General features: G+C 40.6%; 1 protein-coding gene across 1 annotated transcript in view; it reads left to right on the top strand.

Annotated features, from left to right (window-relative positions):
• NCAPD2 (non-SMC condensin I complex subunit D2) overlaps nt 1-22,388 on the top strand; it is a gene marked incomplete at its 3' end in the record, with an annotated part of 162,759 nt that overhangs the window by 115,922 nt on the left and 24,449 nt on the right. Inside the window, exons 23-28 of the mRNA XM_033924539.1 lie at nt 4,740-4,863; nt 5,063-5,218; nt 15,701-15,878; nt 15,967-16,061; nt 16,366-16,446; nt 16,548-16,731. Coding sequence (XP_033780430.1) covers nt 4,740-4,863; nt 5,063-5,218; nt 15,701-15,878; nt 15,967-16,061; nt 16,366-16,446; nt 16,548-16,731 — 818 coding nt within the window. The remainder of the gene's footprint in view (nt 1-4,739; nt 4,864-5,062; nt 5,219-15,700; nt 15,879-15,966; nt 16,062-16,365; nt 16,447-16,547; nt 16,732-22,388) is intronic.

Below are 22,388 nucleotides of genomic sequence, written 5' to 3'. Positions count from 1 at the left end.
AAAGACATCGGTCGCTTACCCGATTGGGCACCGGCACCAGCACCAATGCACAGGACGTGCCAGTGCCCGAAGATCCTCCCTCGTTGGGCTGGGCTGGGCGGTGGGAGGGAGATCCTCCCTCTTCCCTGTGCCGGGCTGGACTGGGCTTTGAGCATTTGCGCATTCTCAAAGCCTTCTGGTCTCGCTCTCTCCGAGATTCTGAATCTGAGAATCTCGGAGAGAGCGAGATCAGAAGGCTTTGAGCATGCGCAAATGCTCAAAGCCCAGTCCAGCCTGGCACAGGGAAGAGGGAGAATCTCCCTCGCACCGCCCAGCCCAGCCCAATGAGGGAGAATCTTCGGGCACTGGAACTGGCACGTCCTGTGCATTGGTGCTGGTGCCGGTGCCCAATCGGGTAAGTGACCGATGTCTTTGCGGTGCTGGGGGGGGATGTAGGATCGCGGGGGAGGGAGGGTGACGCGAGCGGGGGGGAGGATGCCGGTTCGCAGGCCAGAAGAGGGAGTAAGCGGGAGTGGCGGGAAGAGGTTATAGCAGCTTGCACGGTATACGCGTGTGCGTGCTATATAAAAAATTTTTACACAAATGGTTTGGACCCGCGCGCTATACGCGTATGTGTGTTATACACGTATGCGCGTTATATGCGTGAAAATACAGTAGTTAAACAGCAAATAAAATCTCCTCAACAAAAGTATAATGTATTAGTTAGTACTAATATTAAATGAAAACATACCCATCCTATTTCATTTAATATCCACACCACTCTGTAATTATTCTTTGAATTAATAATAACTAAATATGACCCAAAGTTATCCTATTTAGATCATAAATATTTAGATAACATATATTAAATAAAACATTAGAATCTCAAGGTTGTGTAAATAAATAACCAAAACAGTCTCATATCATCATGTCCATCCATCGAGCAACAGTCTTTCCTTTTCATACGAACGATGCTTAGTCCTTTGAAACTTTTTTTTTCTTCCCCTCTGGCGTATAAATTGCTTCCGTGTTACCTTTGACCCAGGAAGAACAATAACAGACTGAGGAATATACCATTAGCAAAATCCATCCTTCCAATCACGCTGAAAAAACAATTTACATAAGAAACCCATGTAATGACATCCAAAATCCAAATTACAATCCCCGAACCAAAGTGAAGATCTTTCATTTCCCCAAGAAGACTGAACCGATAAATTCAAATGCTAGAAATTGATATAGTTCAATCCACGTTGATCCCTCACACTTGCACAAATCCATCGCTATCGCACATATCCTTATGAAGGATCAGGCATAAAGTACGAACAATACGTTATCCTTCATAAATAATATACCAATATATCCAGTAGTATATCCTTATGAAGTCCGATGAATCCTGCTGATATTTAAAAAAAGTCAACGCCGGAGTAAGTGTGGAATCATTAGCAAATAGAATTTAGAGGTCTGCATAATTCCATGGAACTTCTTTTGAAGAATTCTAAAAAGAATTTATCCACCAGAACCATGTATCCAAGACAATTATTGCAATTGAATTTGAATAAGATTCTATCTTTTCAACGAATCAATCTCTTATATAGCAATCACTGCCATGAAAAAATAAAAATCAAACAAAATAAAGACATTTTAACATTGAGTCACATTTCTTTTTTCCTTAGTTCCTTTTATGACACCATCGGTTGCTCACATGTATCCAAAAACTTTTAACTTGTCCAGATCATCAAAACTTAGTGACTTATTGGCATAAATAACCCTCATTATAGCAGGGAAAAGCAATCCATATTTAGCACCAAGATGTCTCATTTGAGGTCTTAAATCAAGTAACTTTTTCCTTCTTTCAGCAGTGGTTTTAGCAAAATCTGTCACAATATGAATTTTTGAATCTTGACAGTTCAGATTCTTGTTTTCTTTTGCCAGCCGAATAATTTCCATTACCTGCTGATGCCTCAAAAGCTTAAAAATCATTGGACGTGGTCTCGGATCCCTGCCAGTTCTTCTTGCAGGGATCCTATGAGCCCTCTCAAATTCTAATGGATATTTTGATTTTGAGAGGCAGAATCTTTGGAAGAAATTGCTCAAGGAAAGAAACAGCATCATTATTTTCAACTCCCTCCGGGAGCCCAATAATTCTCAAATTGTTCCGTTTCCCCTTATTAATACAGTCTTCCAGCTCCTTAGATAAAGTATCCACTTTTTCCCTGTATACTTTACATTTCTTTAATTCCATTTCATTTGTTGTCATTCTTTTTTCCATGTTTTCAACTTTTAAATCAAACTGCTCCATACGTGCTGTGAGATTCTTAATTTCATCTTTAACCTCTTTCAATGTAGGACTCTCATATGATACTATACTATTTGGTACAGCAATAAGAACTCAGAGTCCGATTTCAGCAAACAATAACAAACTATTATTAATATTGACAGGGGTCGCCATGCAACAAATAACTCAAAATTGGAAGGATTATTCCAAATTAAACTATACATTTTGGTGGAATTCAGTCTGTCATATATACAAAATGGAAAAAACAATAGCATTACAACAGGGAAATATTCATAATTTTAAGAAAATTTGGGAACCATTGGCCCGCTATTCCAGTGATCAGATTTCATAGCACATTAGTAATAGTTATATTAGCGTGGGGAGGGGAATGTATATTATGTGGAAATAAGAAATGAAAAAAGGGGAGGGTTATATTTTATATGATAAGATGAATTATTTAGAATCATAATTTTTCATGTATTAATTTAAGCTTTATGTACAATTAAATTATTGTAAGAATGAAAAATTTATAAATAAAATATTAAAAAAAAAAACAAACCCTCTTTCAATTTCTGAGCATTGTCAGAAACTGTATCCGTAATTAGCTTCAGCTGTGCAAAGATGTCACCATTATCTTCCTTAGGCAACGTCACCTTAGAAGGAGTCACTGCTCTATCTTTGATCTTTTAGCACTCCCTACTCCTGCACCAGCCATTTCATTTTTCGCCTGTTTACTCGAGGCCATTATGAGATTTGAACCTCAAAAATTATTTAAAAATGAAGCTGAATGAGCGGCTTAAAATAACTTTCAAATGCTTGTAAATGCAGAGCTCAGTCCTCACCCGACCATCCGGCTGCGCTCCCAAGCCACGCCCCCCGCAAAATCTATTTTCCTAATGCCCAACTCTCCCTCCATCCCATTGTAGTAAGCTAAGGAGTCTCACATGTGAGAATATGCTGCCTGCTTGTCCTGGGATAAAGAACAGTTACTTACCATAACAGATGCTATCCAGCAGGCAGATATTCTCACAACCCCTGGTTGGCTTTTTAGCTTGCTTAAAGAACTGAGGAGCCGCGAGCGGTGTCAAGCGGGAAGGCACTCGCACATGTGCAATGCAGGCAGTTCGCAAACTTTCTCAAGTTCTTAAAGTGGCAATGCACTTTTATGGTAAAATGATTTTTATTACAGCAGGCAAAACACAGATACCAAAATCCATCCTAACAAGCAGTGCTCCAACAACATTTTAATAGAAAACAATCCACCCACCCCCGGGACCGGGTTCCCAAGGTGAACACATTTTAACCAACTCAAAGGAGAACAGCAGGGTATCAATCAGCAATTCAAAACTCAACTAAGGGCTACTGGGGTCATGGTGTTCCAAAAAAGCTCCCAGACAACTGTGAAGCACTCCCCCTCCCGCAAAGTGGAAAGATCAGGCATGTCTCTGCGCTCCCAAGCCAACAGGAGAATCATCTGAGAACGCCACATAGGAATGTTTGGAGCTTCAGTGTCCAGCCATTTAAGAAAAATACATTTTAAGGCACATAAAATGGACCACCGAAGAAATGCACTCAAGCCCGCTGGTCTCGGATGATAAGATGGAGAAAGTCCAAAAAGCAGGCGAGGCAAAGGTCGAATGTGCACAGTCCAAAGAGTCCCAATATAAGTAACGTGTCTCTGCCAAAAGGCTTGTACAGTCGGGCAGGAGCTCAGCATATGACCCAATGTAGCAGTCAGATGCCCACATTTGTCATACGAGGCTGTGGGCCGAAATTTCGCACAATATGCCCTATAAGGTGATACATAGAGTCGGAATAACAATTTGTATTGCATTTGCAATGCACTTTTAAAACTAAACTAAAACTTAGCTTTATATACTGGGTCATCAACCAAAGGAAGCTCGACTCGGTTAACAATAATTTAAAAAAATAATAATAAAAGAAAAACAACAGGAAATTACAAATAATTAATTTTCAAAATGTTTAGCAAATAAAGTTTTTAAAGATTTGCAGAAAAATTGAAAAGGACTAGGGCGTCTCAAAATTAAAGGGAGTTCATTCCATAATTGAGAAAATTTGAAAGCCAAAGAATTGCTAAAGTTCTTGACTCCTTTAATCCCTTTTCTGGAAGGGAGGGAAAGTTTGAATTGTTGAATGCCTCTTGCATAGGAAAATCTGTAAACGTTCCATACCGGGGCTCTGTGGATGACGTCACTCACATGTGAGAATATCTGCCTGCTGGATAACACCTGTTACGGTAAGTAACTGTGCTACATGCCTGGCTTTTCTCCATCCCTGAGTTGTTGTTCTACCAGTTAGACATCTGGCAATTTGTGAACTAATGTTTCATCTGTGTCTGGATTTTGGATTACATTCAGTACAAGGAACGGGGTAGGGGTCAGTAGATCATGGAAAGGGAGAGACTTTGTTGTGTGATGCTGATTTGCAATTGTATATTCTCTCCCCCCCATCCCCAATGACTCAGGCCAGCAGTGCTTCTCAGCCTTTGTGCCTCTGATTCTGAAGGTGTGCAGTAATCCTGGCCGATTCAGTGACCCCACTCTGCTCACTACAGCGGCTCTTGCTCTTGCCAAATTCATGATGATAAGGTAAGGCATTGAGCATGGTGATCGTCCCTTGTTTTTTTCCACATCACTGTGTTTGGGTCTCTGTGACTTTGAATTGTTTTGCCTTTATGGCACTGTGTGATGGGACTTGTGGTGACTCCTCTGTGATTTCAGATTGTTTTTCCCTTTGCAGCGCTGTATGAAGAGTCTTTTCTCTGATATTACTTTCTTTTATCCCTAGTGCCGATTTCTGTGACTCCCACCTTCGTCTCCTTTTCACCATGTTGGAGAAGTCTCCACATCCTTCTCTTCGTTCTAACATCATGATTGCTGTTGGAGATCTGTCCATGCGGTTCCCTAATGTAATTGAGCCTTGGACATCACATCTATATGCTAGGTGAGTTGTGGGGGGAATGCATGGAAAGAGATTGACATGTGCCCCCCTACTCTTAACTCTTGTACCCATTCAGACTTGTATGGTGCAACCCCCACACTAAGTACCAGGCAAACTTGGGGGGAGGGGGTGAAGTTTGACCTAGGGTTCTCCGTAGCTTTTGAGACATTTTACTCTGCTACCCAGGCTTTCTTTTCTTCATTCATAATTCTTTACACTCTATCCAATAGTTTTCGTTCCCTGAATAATTGCAGTAAATTATCGTCCCTTCAGACCGACACAGAAACTGTGACCAGCAGGTGGAGACCGAGACACAAACTTTTGGCTACAGTATAAGTGGGCTGTGCAGTTCCAAGTACAATCAGTCTGCTCTCAGTCTTTAGCAGGTGGAGGTGGTAAGCCTATGCAGTCTTCCCTGGTTTAGTGTAGGGCTGTTGGATTTTGATTGATTTGGCCGCCTTGGCCCTGTTGTGCTGGATTGAGCTTGGGGGACCCATTCGGAGGTCTGACCAACCTCGGGGGAACCACACTCAAGTGGTCGAGTCCCTCCCCCCATTTCCCCAAATTTTTATCTTTAAAGGTACCTCAGCTGTAAGCCTTGCCACCAACTACCGGCAAGGCATATAGCTTTGAGAGCCAGTGGGGTCTGTTCAAGTGTTACTTAAAGTTATATTGGGGGGGGAATTCTGAGGCAGTGCCGGTCTGAAGGGCAGCCTTCAATTGAGTTTAACTGATTTTTATTGCTAACCGGCACTGTATTTCCCTTGTAGTGGTTACTTATAAGAAGCTTTAAAAGTGCTCAACGTGTTCCAGGTGTGCGATCAGTGTGGCCGGCGTATGCACAAAGTGCACTGGCCAACACTAAGGGGAATCCTCGTCGGCTTCGGGTGCCGGCGAGCAGAGTTCCCCTTCATGCATGCATAGCAAGTCAGCAGCAGGCAATTGGGAAGCCTGGGCTTCCCCTACCACCCACACAGGGATTTCTCCAGCTGCCGATGGTCAGGGAAATGAGGTTTACCTTACCGCCAATAGTGCTGGGGATTCCCTTTTCATGGATTCAGGCTTGCCTGATTTAGCGGCTGCGTCTGTTCAGGGCTCTTTGCCACTGCAGGCCTTGGGGGAGAATTTTTCAGTGGGTTTTTTACCGGTTTTGGCTGGAAGCTCCACTATCTTGTCTGCAGCCTCAGGTGACTTTCCACCTGTCTTAGAGAGACAGGAACAGATTTCTGCTGAGTCTCCTGCCTTGGCAGTGAGTCCTGCTTTGCTGCCAGGGGTGATCTGTCCCAGATTTTGCTTACTTGCAGGTGGCCAGGGGGTCCTGTTTCTTGCCCGGAGGTCTCTGGTTTTTCAGGGGAGGGTTTTTGCCTTCCGCATGTATCCCATTCAGCCCCCCCCCAAGCGTCTGCTCTGGCCTAGTCCTCCCCCCCATATCTTCATCCAAGCAGCTGTGGGTCTCATGAAATGAGGAATTTTTGTTTGGAGATTTCCTTTTCACCTGATGTGGACTTGGACCTCTTGTTGGATCCTCTTGGGGGGCTCAAATGACGCTGATTTGTGTTTTGCAGAGCCACCATCTGGATTTTCTTCAGACTAACTAACACCGAATGAAACATTTCAATCCTCTGAAGCAAACTGCTCTATTCTGTAACACCTCTGGACATGTCCAGAAATCCTCTTCTGTAATCCGCCTTGAATTGCAAGGTAATGGTGGAATAAAAATAACTAATGTAATGTTTTGGAGTCGATGGCAGCCTCCTTGGACCATGGTCAGGTGAGCTTCAGTATGCTCTTTCTCAGTGGTGGTCGCCTCAGATTCAAGATCTGGACTCTTCCGTTCCTCTTCGGGGGTTAGTTCGTCGCATCCTCCTCTGGGTGATAGTGTCCAAAGATCTAAAGGCGAAAAAAACGGTATAACTTGGTCAAATAATTTTCCTGCCATCATCAAATTGTTTTTAGCTTATAATTTTTTTGTAAACCGCGTAGAACTTATGGTTACGCGGTCAGGAAGTACGATGTTATGTGTTGATGCCTCTGTGCAGGTCGTTGGTGAGGCCCCACTTGGAGAATTGTGTTCAATTTTGGAGACCGTATCTTGTGAAGGACATAAGAAGTCTTAAAGTGGTTGAGAGGAGGGTGATGAAAATGATAGGAGGTTATCGGCAAAAGACGTATGAGGAGAGACTGGAAGCCCTGAATATGTATACCCTAGAGGAAAGGAGGGACGGGGGGGGGGAGAGAGATATGATTCAGATATTCAAATAGTCAAACCTCGGTTTATGAGAAATGTGGTTTGTGAGTGCTTTGCAAGACGAGCAAAACATTCTCACAAATTGTGACTCGCAAACCGAGCGTTGACTCGATTTACGAGCATCGCTCCCACTCACAAACGCCCACCCCCCCCGAGAACCGACATCGCTCTCCCCCACTCGTGAATGCCCACCTGCGCGAACTGGCATCCTCCGCCCAGAGTGCGAGAGCCAGAAGGCTCAGATGCTCAAGGCCCAGGCAACAGGAAGGATCTTTGTTCACCGGCACGTCCTGGGGCTGCGTGCCAGTGCCAGATGGCGTAAGACTTCTGTTTAGGCAGGCGGAAGATGCCAGTTTGCGTGGGAGAAGCAATGCCGGTTCTCGGGGGGGGGGGGGTAGAGCAACGCTAGTGGCCTTGGTGGGGGGACGGGACGAATCAAGCAAGTTTCCCTTACTTCCTATGGGGAAACTTGCTTTGCTATATGAGCAATTTGGTTTACGAGCATGCTTCTGGAATGAATTATGCTCGTAAACTAAGGTTCCACTGTACTTAAAAGATATTAACGTAGAACAAAATCTTTTCCAAAGAAAGGAAAATGGTAAAACCAGAGGACATAATTTGAAGATGAGGGGTGGTAGACTCGAGAGCAATGTAAAGAAATTCTTCTTTATGAAGAGGGTGTTGGATGCCTGGAATGCGCTCCTGAGGGAGGTGGTGGAGAGGAAAACGGTGACGGAGTTCAAAAAAGCATGGGATGAACACAGAGAATCTGGAATCAGAAAATAGTAAATATTGAACAACTAAGGCCAGTACTGGGCAGACTTGCATGGTCTGTGTCCGTTTATGGCCATTTGGTTGAAGATGGGCTGGGGAGGGCTTTGATGGCTGGGATGGTTTAGATAAGCCTAGAGTGAGCTTTGACGGAGACTTCATTAGATAGAACCTAAGCACAGTACTGGGCAGAGCTTTTTTTTTTTTTTTCCATTATTTTTTATTTTCAAATTTTACATAAAGTGTACAAAATATTAAAATACAATTGATAAATATATAGTATCACTTTTATATCTAATACATTATATATCTAAATTTAATTTTCCCCCTCACCCTCCCCCCACCCTTTTATTACTTTAATATAATATTTTTAATTTTCAAATTTTACAGAAAGTGTACAACATGTTAGAATACAATTGATGAATATTCAATAACATTTTTATATCTAATACATTATGTTCTAAATAAATTTTATCCCCTCTCCCTCCCCCCACCCTTCTATTACTTTTCAATCATACATTACATATTGTATAATATATTATAACATATTATGTAGATATTATTTTCCTTACCCCCCCTCTATGTGTGTCATAAAAAAAAATCCTTAAAAAGAAGAAAAGAAGAAAAATCCTACTATTTATTCATTACAGTATTTTGTCAATGGCCCCCATATTTTTATAAATTTAGTATATGTCCCCCTTTGTATTGCTATTGTTCTTTCCATTTTAAATATATGACATATTGTATTCCACCAAAATGTATAATTTAGGTTGTTATAATTCTTCCAGTTGTTAGTTATATGCTGAATGGCAACCCCTGTCATAATTAATAAAAGCTTGTTATTTTCTGGTGAAATTTGACTTTTTTTTCTCATCATCATTCCAAATAATATTGTATCATATGATATTGCAATATGATTTTCCATCAATTTATTAATTTGTGGCCAAATTGAATTCCAAAAAGTTTTAATATAGGGACAATGATACAATAAATGATCTAATGTCCCTGGCTCTAGATTACAGTGCCAGCATTTATTGGACTTAGAACTGTCTAATTTTTGCAAACGTGTAGGGGTCCAAAAAGCTCTATGTAATAAAAAGAACCAAGTTTGTCTCATAGATGCTGACACTGTACATCCCATTCTCCAAGACCAAATTAGTGGCCATTGAGATACATTAATCTGATGTCCAATCTCAATGCTCCAAATATCTTTTAGACCATTTTTTGGTTTTTTATTCAAATATCCAGATATTAATTTATACCACAATGCGGCTTGATGTCCTAGGAAGTCTGCTTGAAAACATAAGAACTTTAAACTATATTGATTATTTAATGTTTTCCACTCAGGGAACCCAACCTGAATGGCCTGCTTCAACTGCAACCATTTAAAACTTTGTGTTTTATTAAGACCAAATCTATGTTGCAATTGTGAAAAATCCAGCAGTTTACCTTCTGAAATAACATCGTCTATAGATCTAATGCCTGCAATAATCCAGTTCTTCCAAAGGATTTGAGCTCCGCCAATTTTGATCTTGGAGTTTATCCATATAGATTGATTAGTTGATTTGTTTATTGGGATAGGTGTTAATTTATCAATAAATCTCAACGTTTTCCAAGTATCTATTAATATTTTATTTTCTCTGTATCTTCTAGGTATGTTAATACTTGGTAGATGAACTAAATTTAGGGGAAACATAAGGCGCCATTCTAAATATAACCAATCCGGTGCATTATCCATAAGTTCTGGGAGGATCCAATACATACCCTGACGTAGAATATAGGCTTGATGGTACCTATAGAAATTTGGAAAATTTACCCCTCCCTCCTTAATTGATTTTTGCAAAGTTACTAAAGCTATTCTAGGTGTTTTAACAAGCCAAAGAAATTTTGTTAAAATGCTATTGAGCTTTTTATAAAAGGACCCCTGAAAATAAATAGGTATCATACTCATTTGGTAGCAAACTACAGGTAACATCATCATTTTAATAGTTTGAACTCTTCCCCACCAAGAAATATGTAATGGGTTCCATTGTTCACATAACTCCATAACTTTTTTTAATACATATTTTTCATTCTCTTTTACAGTATCTTCAATTGTATTTTTAACTTGAATGCCAAGATATTTAAATCCTTCTTCTTTCCATATGAATGGAAAAGTATCAAATAATCCTTTTACACAATGAACATTCAAGGGTATAATTTCAGATTTATTCCAATTAATTTTATAACCTGAAAATTTACCAAACTTATCAATTAATTCCAATAAAGAAGATAAGGTTGACTCTGGATTTCTCAAATAAAGTAAAATATCGTCAGCATAAGCCGAAATTTTATATTCCATATCTGAATATGGAATACCTTGTATCTCCCTCTTTTGCTGTATTGCTAACAATAAGGGTTCTAATACAACATCAAATAACAAAGGAGATAAAGGACAACCTTGTCTAACTCCCCTCTGCAATTGAAAACCATCAGATATCTTATTATTAATATTTAGTCTTGCAATCGGGAAGCTATACAATGTTTTTACCATTTGTATAAATCCAGAACCTATACCAAACCATTCTAAAGCCTGATACATAAAATTCCATTCTACCCTATCAAATGCTTTTTCAGCATCTAATGAAACTGTAAAAGCCGGTTCATCCATTTTTTTTGATAAGTTTAACATGTGAAACAATAGTCTAGAGTTATTAGAGGAATGTCTTTTAGCAACGAAACCCGTTTGATGCATATCTATAATATGTGGGAGAGCTTTGGCTAATCTCAAAGCCAAAATTTTCGCCAAAAGTTTATTATCAACATTTATCAAAGATATAGGCCTGTAGTTTGAAACCAAAGTAGGATCTTTATTTGGCTTAGGCAAAACAATTATTATTGATTCAGCCATAGTACCTTTAATATTACCTTTTATAAGTTGTGTCTGATATAAATTTAGTAAAATTTAGTAAAAGCTTTTGATTCTTGCCCAGAAATAGCTAGGAAGAAGAAAAAAAAAATCTGAAATTAAATTGAATCAGGTTGGGCAGACTGGATGGGCCATTTGGGTCTTTATCTGCTGTTATCTACTATGTTACTATGGTGGCTACAATCTTCCAATCTGGTGTAGGAAGTGAGTCTGGATCAGGGAGTGAGTCTGGATAGTTCTTCTCATGGACAGCAGTCTCCTCGGTTGGAGTGCTCAGTGTCTTAGTTGTTCAGCTCAGGGCAGCTGGTCTCTGGAGGAGGCGTCCTGGTTGATCAGTGTTCTGGAGACTAGAGCCATCCAATTGGCGTTACTAGCGTTCCAAATGTTGCTGATGGGTAAATCGGTTTGAGTTCTCTTGGACAATGCCATGGCGGTGGCTTATGTCAATCGTCAGGAGAAACCAAGAGTCGTCTGGTGGAGCAGGTGGTTTCTCTGCTCATAGTTTGGGCAGAGGCTCATCTTCTAGACCTCTCCGCCTCCCACATAGAGAGAATGGAGAATGTCCAGGTGGACTTCCTCAGTCATCACGTGCGAATGGTGTCTCTGTCCCGTGACCTTCGAGTTGATTGTGCAGGCTTGGGGCCAGCCGGTTATGGACCTGATGGCTACGAGTGTCAATGCCAAAGTACCATGGTTCTTCAGTTGGCACATAGATTTTCAGGCCTAGAGGCTGGATGCTCTGGTGCAGCTTTGGTCGACGGACGGCCTCCTGTACAATGGTACAGGTCAAGTCCGATGGTAGGTCAAGTCCTCCTTCGCATTGCTCGTCACCTCAGCTACATGATCCTGGTGGCTCCGGGCTTGTCCAGGCGCAGATCTGGTTCGTTTTCTCATGGCAGATCCTCTTCTGTTGTCTCTCACCCGACCTTCTGACGCATGGTCTCATTCCAATATTCAATCCGGGACCCTTTTGTCTTGCGGCTTGGCTCTTGAAAGGAAATGCCTAAGTAAGAAAAGTTATTCAGATGAGGTGATTTCCACCCTTTTGGGTTCCTGGAAACTTTCTACTTCTTGGACTTATGTCCGTGTTTGGCACTTTTTGAGGAGTGTTCCACACCTGCTGTGGCTCCCCTTCGCGCTTCTTTGCCTCACATCTTGGAGTTCTTGCAGGATGACCTGGACAGGGGCCTTGCCTAGTCCTCCCTCCAGGTTCAGCTTGCGTCTTTCTCTATGTTTCACGGTTTGTTGCATGGTCGGCATTTAGCTTCTTCTCCAGATGTGATTCATTTTTTGAGGGCAGCTAAATTGCTCCATCCTCCGGTGCGGCCTTCTGTTCAGCCTGGATCTTAATCTGTTACTTTCTGTGCTTATGCACCCTCCTTTTGAGCCTTAGAGCTCCTGAACGTTGAATGGCCTTTCTCTTAAGGGGGTCTTCTTGGTGGCCATTACTTCTGTGAGACGCGTTTCCGAGCTGCAGGCTTTTTCTTGTAGGCTTCCCTTCCTGGAGTTCTCTAGGAAGTGGGTTGTGCTGCGGCCGGTTTCTTCTTTTCTGCCAAAGGTGGTCTTGCCTTTTCATGTTGACCAGTCCATGTTCCTCACTGTCTTGGGTAGTCCGGGGAGGGGGGGGCTCTTTGGAGCAGAGGCAGTTGCGCAAGTTGGATGTCTGTCGGGTCCTTCACTCTTATGTTCAGCGGACCCAGGAGTTCCGTTAATTGGATCATCTTTGTCCTCTTAGCGGGCCCTCGTAAGGGGGATGATGCTTGTAAGGCTACCATTGCGCAATGATTCAAGGAGCCTATTGCTTCAGTGTACTTTCTTGAAAGGAGGCCTGTTCTGGAATCTGTCAAAGCTCATTCCACTCAGGGTCAGGCAGCTTCTTGGACAGTCTTCTCTTGTATCTCCGGTGGAGATACGTAAAGCTGATACGTAAAGCTGTAGTTTGGTCTTCTCTCCATTTCTTTGTGCAGCACTACCATGTGGACATTCAGGCATGTCGAGACACAGTGTTCGGTGAGCGCATTCCAGTGGTGGCCCTTTGGGGGTCCCACCCATGATGGGTACTGCTTTGATATGTCCCATCCATTTTTGTGCCGGTCTGAAGGGACGATAAAGAAGGGGAAATTAGGTCCTTACTTGCTCATTTTCTTTCATTTAGTCCCTCCAGACCGGCACAGAACCCTGCTCTGTCATGTTGCTCTGTTGTTTTTTTTTTTGCGAAGAGTACAGTATTTTCTGTGGGTGCCAGTTGTTGTTGGGGGAGTTACAAAAGCAGCAACATTTGGTTCGGCTGGTTTAGCTGGGGAACTGAGGGATGTTTGGGGGAGGTTCTTGTTATAATCAGTATCCAACAGTGGTTTTCCTGGTCCGTTTGAGTGTGGAGTCATATGCTCTGGAATAAGCCTAGTTGTAATGGAAATTATAAAAGTTTTATTAAAATATGGGAGCCATTAACATTGTTTTGTAATGAATAAGCACCATTTTTCTTTTGAAGATAAATTATTTAAGGAGGGGTGGGGGGAGGGTAAAATGAATTAAGAAGAATAGTGTTGGGAGGGAGGGTGGGTTATGGGTTTATATATTGTCACACCCCTAGGCCTTAGAGCTCGGTTTGTGCCAGGCTGGGGTTTGGCTAAAACCAACCCAGCCCTGAGAAGGGCTAACCAATGTTACAAGCCTGAGGTAAAGGATAGGGAAAATGATATATTCCCCTTTAAGTCTCAGGTAGCTGATCTCCAGGGAGGAGAGGAATGTGAGGAGAATATCCTGGAACAGCCTCAGATCTCTTCCACCTTCCCTGCTGACTCTCAGCTGCAGAAGCTGATTGCAGCTCCTAAGAAAGGTAGGCAAAAGTTGCAGGCTGCTCCTTCCCTGCAGAGAACTGGGCGTGCCCGGCTCAATGTATTAGAGGCTGCTCTGAGGAGAAGGCAAGCAGTCTGCCCTGGAGTTCAGGACGGGGCTCCTGACCCTCACTGCTCTACTGATATAGAGATGGTGGGTTTTGACACTGACCCTGTGGCTAACCAGACAGCAGAAGTAGAACCCATGGATTGCCAGGAAACTGCTTACTTTCCTGAAGGTATGCCTATGGAGGACAATTAAGTTACTTGTTTGAAAGTTGTGTTTTGCTCTTCATGCTCACAATAGCAACTGTTAATCTACTTCTCAGCAGCTGTGAGCATTTGAATGAAGAAGGATAGTAATGCTGGACTTTTCTTTCTATGCAGCCTGGAAGAAAAACGTTTTTTTTGGAGCTGAATTGAACTGCACTGCTTAAGTTTATATTTTGTGTTTTGTTGTTTGAACGCTGTGGAGTGAGGAAGTAGTTTGGGGAAGAATCCACTTGTCATCCTTGGTAGGGATTGTGGGGCCATTTGTGGCATTCTGTGATAACAGAAATATTTAGTGGATTCAGCTACTCCCCTCCCCCCACCAGCTTCTTTCAAGTTGGCTGGGGCCAAGCCTGTCATACCCTAGGCTTGGACACCACACTGATTAGGAACTGGAAAAGCAGTGGACTTGTGTTGGCTGCCTCTTTTCAAAGGCAGAACTTGAAAGTTAATTTGCTTATACTTACCTGCATAAAGGTGGGAGCTGTGGGACACTGTTCTCAGCTCATTTTTGTTTTTGTTCCTAGTTTTCTTTTTATTGTGTTGTATGACCAGGAGGACTGCTTGAGAGTCATTGACCAATAAACCAAGATTGTGAGTGATTTTGGGAATTAACACTTTTGAATCCTGTTTCATTTTATTGAACTTGAACACCAGCAGGACTTCCAGCTTTATGGAAGCACGTCGGAGGTGAGCTATCTTGTGCGCTAGCCGGAGCCAAACTTACCCACAGGTGCCGGCTCCGCCACAATATATATATACAATTGTTATTATCTTGATGGATTTATCAAGTGTTGTTTTTGAGACTATGTATGATTTTTATTGTACACTTGTTGAATGATTAAAAAGGAATAAAGAATTTTTTTTAAAAAAAGACTGACTGTATATGGGACTGCACCAGCCAAAAATGATTGTCTCAGTCTCCATCTGCTATAATCCCATCCATTTCTGTGCCGGTCTGGAGAGACTAAAAGAAAGAAAATTAGCAGTTAAGAACCTAAGTTCTCCTTATCTACTAGAAAAGATGTTAGGAAGGTAAGAACGTAATCTCTTTTTTAGACTGTACACCACTTGCACTTGTTTTTGGCAAATGTAAAAATAAACCATAAAGGTTGAAGCCAAAGGAATATGAGAGCAGTATGTGAGTGAGAGACATACATAGGTTGTGTCAATTTGACACCATGCTCCATCTCTGGCCTTATTCAAATCCAGGCTAAAAACCTACGACCTTGAGGTGGCAGTTTAATACCCATGTTTTAATCATTCCTATAATAAATGAAACTCTCTAATCTCTTTGTCTCTTTCTTGAAGAGATTGTGAGCCCTGTCAAGCAGGAATTTTGTCAGTTTGCTTGCAGTATAGTAGTAATAGTGTCCCAAATCCTTCATTACAGGTAAACCTGAAGAGTATTAGCAGTCTTTCACTTGCTGTCTGACATCGCTCTCTTGTAGGTTGCGGGACCCTTCTCAATCTGTCAGGAAGACTGCCACCCTGGTGATGACCCATCTTATTCTTAAAGATATGGTAAAGGTGAAGGGTCAGGTCAGCGAGATGTTCATTTTAGTCAGTGATTCTGATGAAGAGATTGCAAGGCTGGCACACAACTTTGTTACTGAACTCGCTAATAAGGTACATAGTTAGCAAGGACCATGTGGAGATTTGCAGGGGACCTGAGCAAAGGATAGTCACTGATCCTGCCTTATGACTCTGTTTACAGGGAAATGCTATCTACAATTTGCTGCCAGATATCATAAGCCGTCTGTCAGACCCAGAGTGTGGTGTGGAAGAAGACAGGTTCCAGACTATTATGAGGTGGGGATTGTAAGCTCTGTTGCAAAGGGACTGTCTTACATGTTTGTGTACAGTGCTGCATAGGTCCAGTAGAAACATAGAAAAAAGCGGCAGAAAAGGGCTATAGCCCACCAAGTCTGCCCATTCCAAGTATCCCTCCCCCCTGAGTTTACTCCCTTAACGATCCCACATGAGTATCCCATTTTCTCTTAAACAGTAGCGTTATAGAAATTAGTAGTCGGGAGCAAAAGCTGTGCATGAGTTTCATGAGGTAGGGAGGAGGGTGCTCGCTGGAGATGGATGATGCAGAAACTTTCTCCCACAGGCAGCTTCTGTCATACATCACAAAGGAGAAGCAAACTGAGAATCTGGTGGAGAAGCTGTGTCAGAGGTTCCGAAGTGCCAGGTTTGTAATGCTGCACCTCTTCCTTCTCTTGGAGCTCTCTCAAACTTCAAACTTGACTGGTCTGACAAATTTGTATGTGTGTGGTCCAATTCTCTCTACAGGACAGAGCGACAGTGGTGCGACCTTGCATACTGCCTTACCCTCTTGCCTATCTCTGAACGTGGCCTACATAAGATGCAGGAGAGCTTTGACTGTTTTGGGGATAAGCTGAGTGAGGAAGGGGTCTACAACTCGTTCATCACCATTGTAGGCAAGATGCGCCGGGGGGCCAAGCCTGAGTTCAAGGTGAGATGAGGAAAGGGAGTTCTCCGGAGACAAGCAGGGAGATGTAGTCACGCTTGTTGATGAAATCCTTTGACTGATCATTTGTGTTGTTGCTCTCCCATAGCAAAAGTAAGCCTTTGGCTAACGGAGCATATGCCGGAATTCCCGCCTTGATACTCAGTTTCTTTCTTAGCCGATCCTATTAGGTCACAACTCTCCCTCTCTCACACACACGAAAATAATAATTTCTTTAGCACTCTCCAGACCAGTAGAGGTTAATCTTTACGAATGGGTATATATCCAATCATGACCAGCAGGTGGAGACTGAAAACAAAACTGTGGGACAGTATATACTATACTCCCTTCTCTATTTCCCTCAGTCTTCTTTCAGTCTCCAGCAGGTGTTGATGTGATCTGTACCCATCTCCCTTGGTAGGGCTGTTGGAATTTGTTTAGGGGTTTTATAGTCCCTGTTTCTGGCCGGACAGAGCTTGGGCAGGCCCTGTTTGGGGGTCTGTCCGACCTCGGGGGTGTCAAACCCGGCAGGTCTCGAGCGGGGTCCCTCCCCCCACCTCCCCACATTTTTTTAGAGGAGCCTCAGCAGTAAGCCTTGCCCCCTAAATCAAGCAAGTAAAAAAAAAAAAAAATCCTGAGGTAGTGCTGGTCTGGAGGGTTGTTTCCCTTTAAGAAAACTGTATTTTACTGTATTTTTTTTTTTTTTAAATCTTTATTCATTTTATTTCTTTCAACAAGTGTACAATATTATTACAAATGATTCACATAACTCACTTGACATTCTTAAACAACGTTATTATACATATTTTAATTCCCCCCCACCCACCTCGCATCCCTCCCCATATCCACAAAATAATCTATCCAAACATATACATACCTAGACATCTCTCTTCTATATTACAATTAATCTTACATTAACCTATCCCTCCCTCCACCCTTTCTTCCTCAAACTCTTTGTTCATTGTATTATATAAATTAAATGCACAACAAATATAATTCATCATATTACATATATCCCCTAAAATTCCATAGCAATATATTTCCAATATATTTACCCCCTTTCCTTTTCTGTTCATACATATATACCATATTTCTTATATGCATTAATCAGTTAAAATATATTGCTATTTAATTAGAATATCCTATCCCACCCCACCCCCATTTCTCCAAATTATCCCATAAGGAAAAAGAATAAACCTTAATCATTATAATATTCAATTAATGGCCTCCACACCTCCTGAAATCTTTTAAAATGACCCTTCTGTACTGCAAGTAGTCTTTCCTTATCCCAGGACAAGCAGGCAGCATATTCTTGACTGATGGGTGACGGCACCGACGGAGCCCCGGTACGGACAATTTTAGAGTGATTGCACTCTAAGAACTTAGAAAGTTCTAGCAGGCCGCACCGCGCACGCGCGAGTGCCTTCCCGCCCGACAGAGGCGCGCGGTCCCCAGTTTCTTAGTTTCCGCGGAGCTAAGAAGACGCGTCTCTCTCAACGGCCGTTGTGAGAGAATCTTTTGTGAATGCCCGCTCGCGAAAACTGGTTTAGGAGATAATATTTCCTTTCCTTTTTTTATTATTTTCTTTTTAAAAAAAAAAAAAAAAATCTTTATTATTTTTCCATTATTTTCGGTTTTGCCCCAGCGGGGCCTATAGCCACCATCGAAGCCTCGGCCTTCGATTTGGCTGAAGCCGTTTTTACATTCATGCCCCCCCAACCCGGCTTCAAAAAGTGCCAGCGGTGTGCACGGCCAATTTCACTGACTGATCCTCATAATTGGTGCCTTCAGTGTCTTGGTCCCGACCATCGAGCGTCCACCTGCACCCGCTGTGCAACTTTGAAAAAGAGAACTCTTAAGAATCGTGAGATTCAACAAAAATTATTGTTTGGTGCCGAAATGTCTGATTCTACACCGGCACCGACATCGGTACCAGCGCAGTTTTAATACTTTTCATTATCTTATTCTTCCTCTCCTCTTTCATATTTAATATCCAAAAAATTTTCTTCATGACACACATATTTAACCCTAATTTATCTCCCTTAATTATTCTAATAAATATTCTCCTTATCCCTCCCTTTCCCACCCAATATATTGGCTGCTTAAGGATACACATTGGAACTGTAATCCTAACATTCTCCCCATTCCAGGCAATCAATATTCAATTGTTTAAACAAATTTCCCTTCTATCTATCTATATTGATCTTTTATATATATTTAATCATTTTCCATAACATTTTAATAATGTATCATTTTCCATTTAACAATATGTTAATTTGTATTTCCTTAGTATTATGATTTCAACATATAATTGTTTTAAACATATATGAGGGGGCGTGGCTTGATGCGAGCACGAATGGAAGCGTAATCGTAAAGCTCCTCTATAGCCAGGCACAGAATATAAAATAAAAATTCCCTTCTTTATAATTTTCCTCAAAGAAATGAATACAAAAGAAACGGAACACAAGACAATTCAAAATATCTTCTTTTGTTAAAGCTGAAACGAAACCCGAGTAAGTTTTGAGCTGAAAGGCAGATTGCCGTTTTCTCTCTTCAACGGTTTTTAGAAGACTTGATTACAGCGCTGAGATCGTGAAGCGTGAGTTAAAAAAAAAAAATTACTACTGTTGAGGTATACCAGCCAGTGACGAAACTGAAGAGGCTTGAAAGAAAAAAATTTAAGAAAGTAATGGCGGCAAATTAAATTGTGAAGCGCCAAGAATAGATGAAATTTAAATGCAAGAATATTAAAGTAAAAGAAGATTATTGAAGTAAATATAGCTCTCCTCTTTCGCAGCTGCGACTGGGCTTGTGAGAAGAGAGCTAGAAGAAAAGTTTGCCGTTTTTTTTTTTAGCGCTAAAATTTAAAAGATATAGCTGTGATGGTTTGAAACAAACTTCTCTTGCCCGCGCTGAACAGAGACTCTGAGAGCAAAGGATCGGCAAATTTTCTTCTCACTGAAATATTAGGAAACTGAAGAGGAGGTTTGCTGGAGCGATTAAAACTGACAAAAAGAAAAGAACTGATTTAATTGTGAGACTGTTGTCAGTTGATTTGTGTGGTAATTTGATTTCTACTGCCGGCGCTGACTCAGAGCCCTACGGGTGGTGAATGAGAGAGATCAGTATTGTCCTTTTTGCCGGTTTCTTTATGTGAGGACAGATCATTGAATAAAGAAAATTGGATTGGCACGGGATAGAGAAGGGATATTAGAAATTTAATCTGACCAAAAAAAGAAGGAAAGTAAGAGAAAGAATGATTCTAGTGTGAAGCCTGCTGTTGATTGAATTCCTGAGCTGTGACAGTCTGAAATTGCCCTTTACAGCCAATTGAAGCCCTGAGAGAATAATTAATAACTTGAAGTATTGAAAAAAAAGATTGATAAAAAATATACTGCCTAATAATCAAACAATAGTCTGAAGGAGGAAAGTAAAGAAAGAGGGTTTGTTTCTCTTTATGCTGAATTCTTTCATGACAGGAAGTTGATAGCCAGAGCAACGGGGCATATTTAAAGTAAACTCGGCATAGGGAACATCAGCCTGACATTATAAACTGCCAAGCCTGGATAAGATATTAAAAGAGAAGCTTGAAATATAAAAAGTGTTGTTATTTCTCTGTGCGATGAATAACTGTTGAAAAGGAAGCCGATTTTGATGTGGGGCTGCTGACGGTTGATTGTGGACTGAGACAGTTTGATACAGCCTTCTCCTGCCAGCGCTGAAAAAGGTTGATAAAAAAAAATTTTTTTTCCCTCCGTGCTAAAACGAATAGATATTGGGAGAGAGTAAAGCTGAACGGAGATAGAGGGAAAAAGAGCTGACAATATATGTGAAAGCCCTTCGGTGACGACGCTGAAAGGGGGGATTGATTGAAGAAAACTGAGTGAAAGAAATACCGGCGTTTTCTCTCAGTGATTGAACACTGAGACGCTGAAGACAGAGAAAGAATATAAACTTACTAAATAAACAAAAAACTGAAATGAAATTGCTTTTCTCTTACAAAGCTGCGATTGGGCTTGTATGAGAGGAGACAGAGGAAGGGGTTAACTGAACTTTTGGAAAAAAACTGAAGCGGCAAGACATCGAGGCAGTTGAGAGACGCTAACTGGAAACAAATAACTGACACTTACTTCAAAGAACCTTTTTACCAATATAAAAGAGATAAGACAGATAACTGAGAAAGAGAAAAGGAAAAGGAAAAAAGGCAAAAAAGGAAAAGAAAATTTCTACTTTAAAAGATAAAACTAAATTTTGGAAGAAAAGAGATTATAAACAACAATATGACAAGCACCAGACAAAACAAAAATGAGGCTGGTACATCTGCAAAAAGACAGAAACAAGACCAAATAACACCAAGCAAAATACCACTTCCTATCGAAGAATCAGACACATTAAGCAAAGCTGAAGTCATGGAAGAATTAAAACAAATCAAACAAATGCTTAAAGAAACTATAACTAATATGTCTGAAATGAAAGAAGAAATTTTAAATATACATAGACAAATGGAAGTTAACAACAAAAGAACAACTGAACTAGAATCAAAAATGGAAACTATAGAATGTGAATCAAAAAGATGTAAAAACGACAGCCTGGAATTAAATAAATTAAAAGATCAATTGGAGGATTACGAGAATAGAGGAAGAAGAAAGAACATCAAACTCTTTGGAATACAAGAAAACTTAGAGGGAAAAAATACTATCCTTTTCCTTGAAAATTTAATTCCAAAAATTTTACAATTAGACTTGAAACAACCAATTGAAATTGAAAGGGCGCATAGAATCCCAATTAAAAACTTAGAAAATAAAAACAGACCAAGACCAATCATTTTCAAAATGTTGAGATACCAACAAGCACTAGAGATACTAAATGCCGCAAAAAAAGATAAAAACTTAAATTATAAAGGATCAAGATTATGGTTTTTACCAGACTTCGCCAAAAATACAGCAACTAAAAGGAAAAGATTACTAGACATGAGACCTCTACTCAAAGAAAAAGGATTTAAATATGGTCTATACTACCCGGCGAAAATGAGAGTGTCATCTGGAGACAAGTCATTATATTTCGAGGATCCCGAAAAACTAAAAGAGTTTCTCTCTAAACCAGAACCTATGATATATTAACATAATATATTAAGATGGTTTTGAAGACTCTATGAAAAAATAGAAAACATAACATATCGAAATATTTGAAGAAATGGAGGAAAACAATACAAAGAAAAGACAATAATAATTATATGAAAGAAAGAACAGAATATAGGAAAATTATTAAATAATACACTGCATATATGTTTAAAATAATTATATGTTGAAATCATAATACTAAGGAAATACAAATTAACATATTGTTAAATGGAAAATGATACATTAATAAAATGTTATGGAAAATGATTAAATAAATATAAAAGATCAATATAGATAGATAGAAGGGAAATTTGTTTAAACAATTGAATATTGATTGCCTGGAATGAGGAGACTGTTAGGATTACAATTCCAATGTGTATCCTTAAGCAGCCAATGTATTGGGTGGGAAAGGGAGGGATAAGGAGAATATATATTAGAATAATTAAGGGAGATACATTAGGGTTAAATATGTGTGTCATGAAGAAAATTTTTTGGATATTAAATATGAAGAAGAGAGGAAAGAATAAGATAATGAAAAATATT

The sequence above is a fragment of the Geotrypetes seraphini genome, chromosome 16 (assembly GCF_902459505.1).
Source record: "Geotrypetes seraphini chromosome 16, aGeoSer1.1, whole genome shotgun sequence".
Lineage (NCBI taxonomy): Eukaryota > Metazoa > Chordata > Amphibia > Gymnophiona > Dermophiidae > Geotrypetes > Geotrypetes seraphini.
Note: the sequence above shows the minus strand (reverse complement) of the source record. Positions and strands in the feature narration are given on the sequence as shown.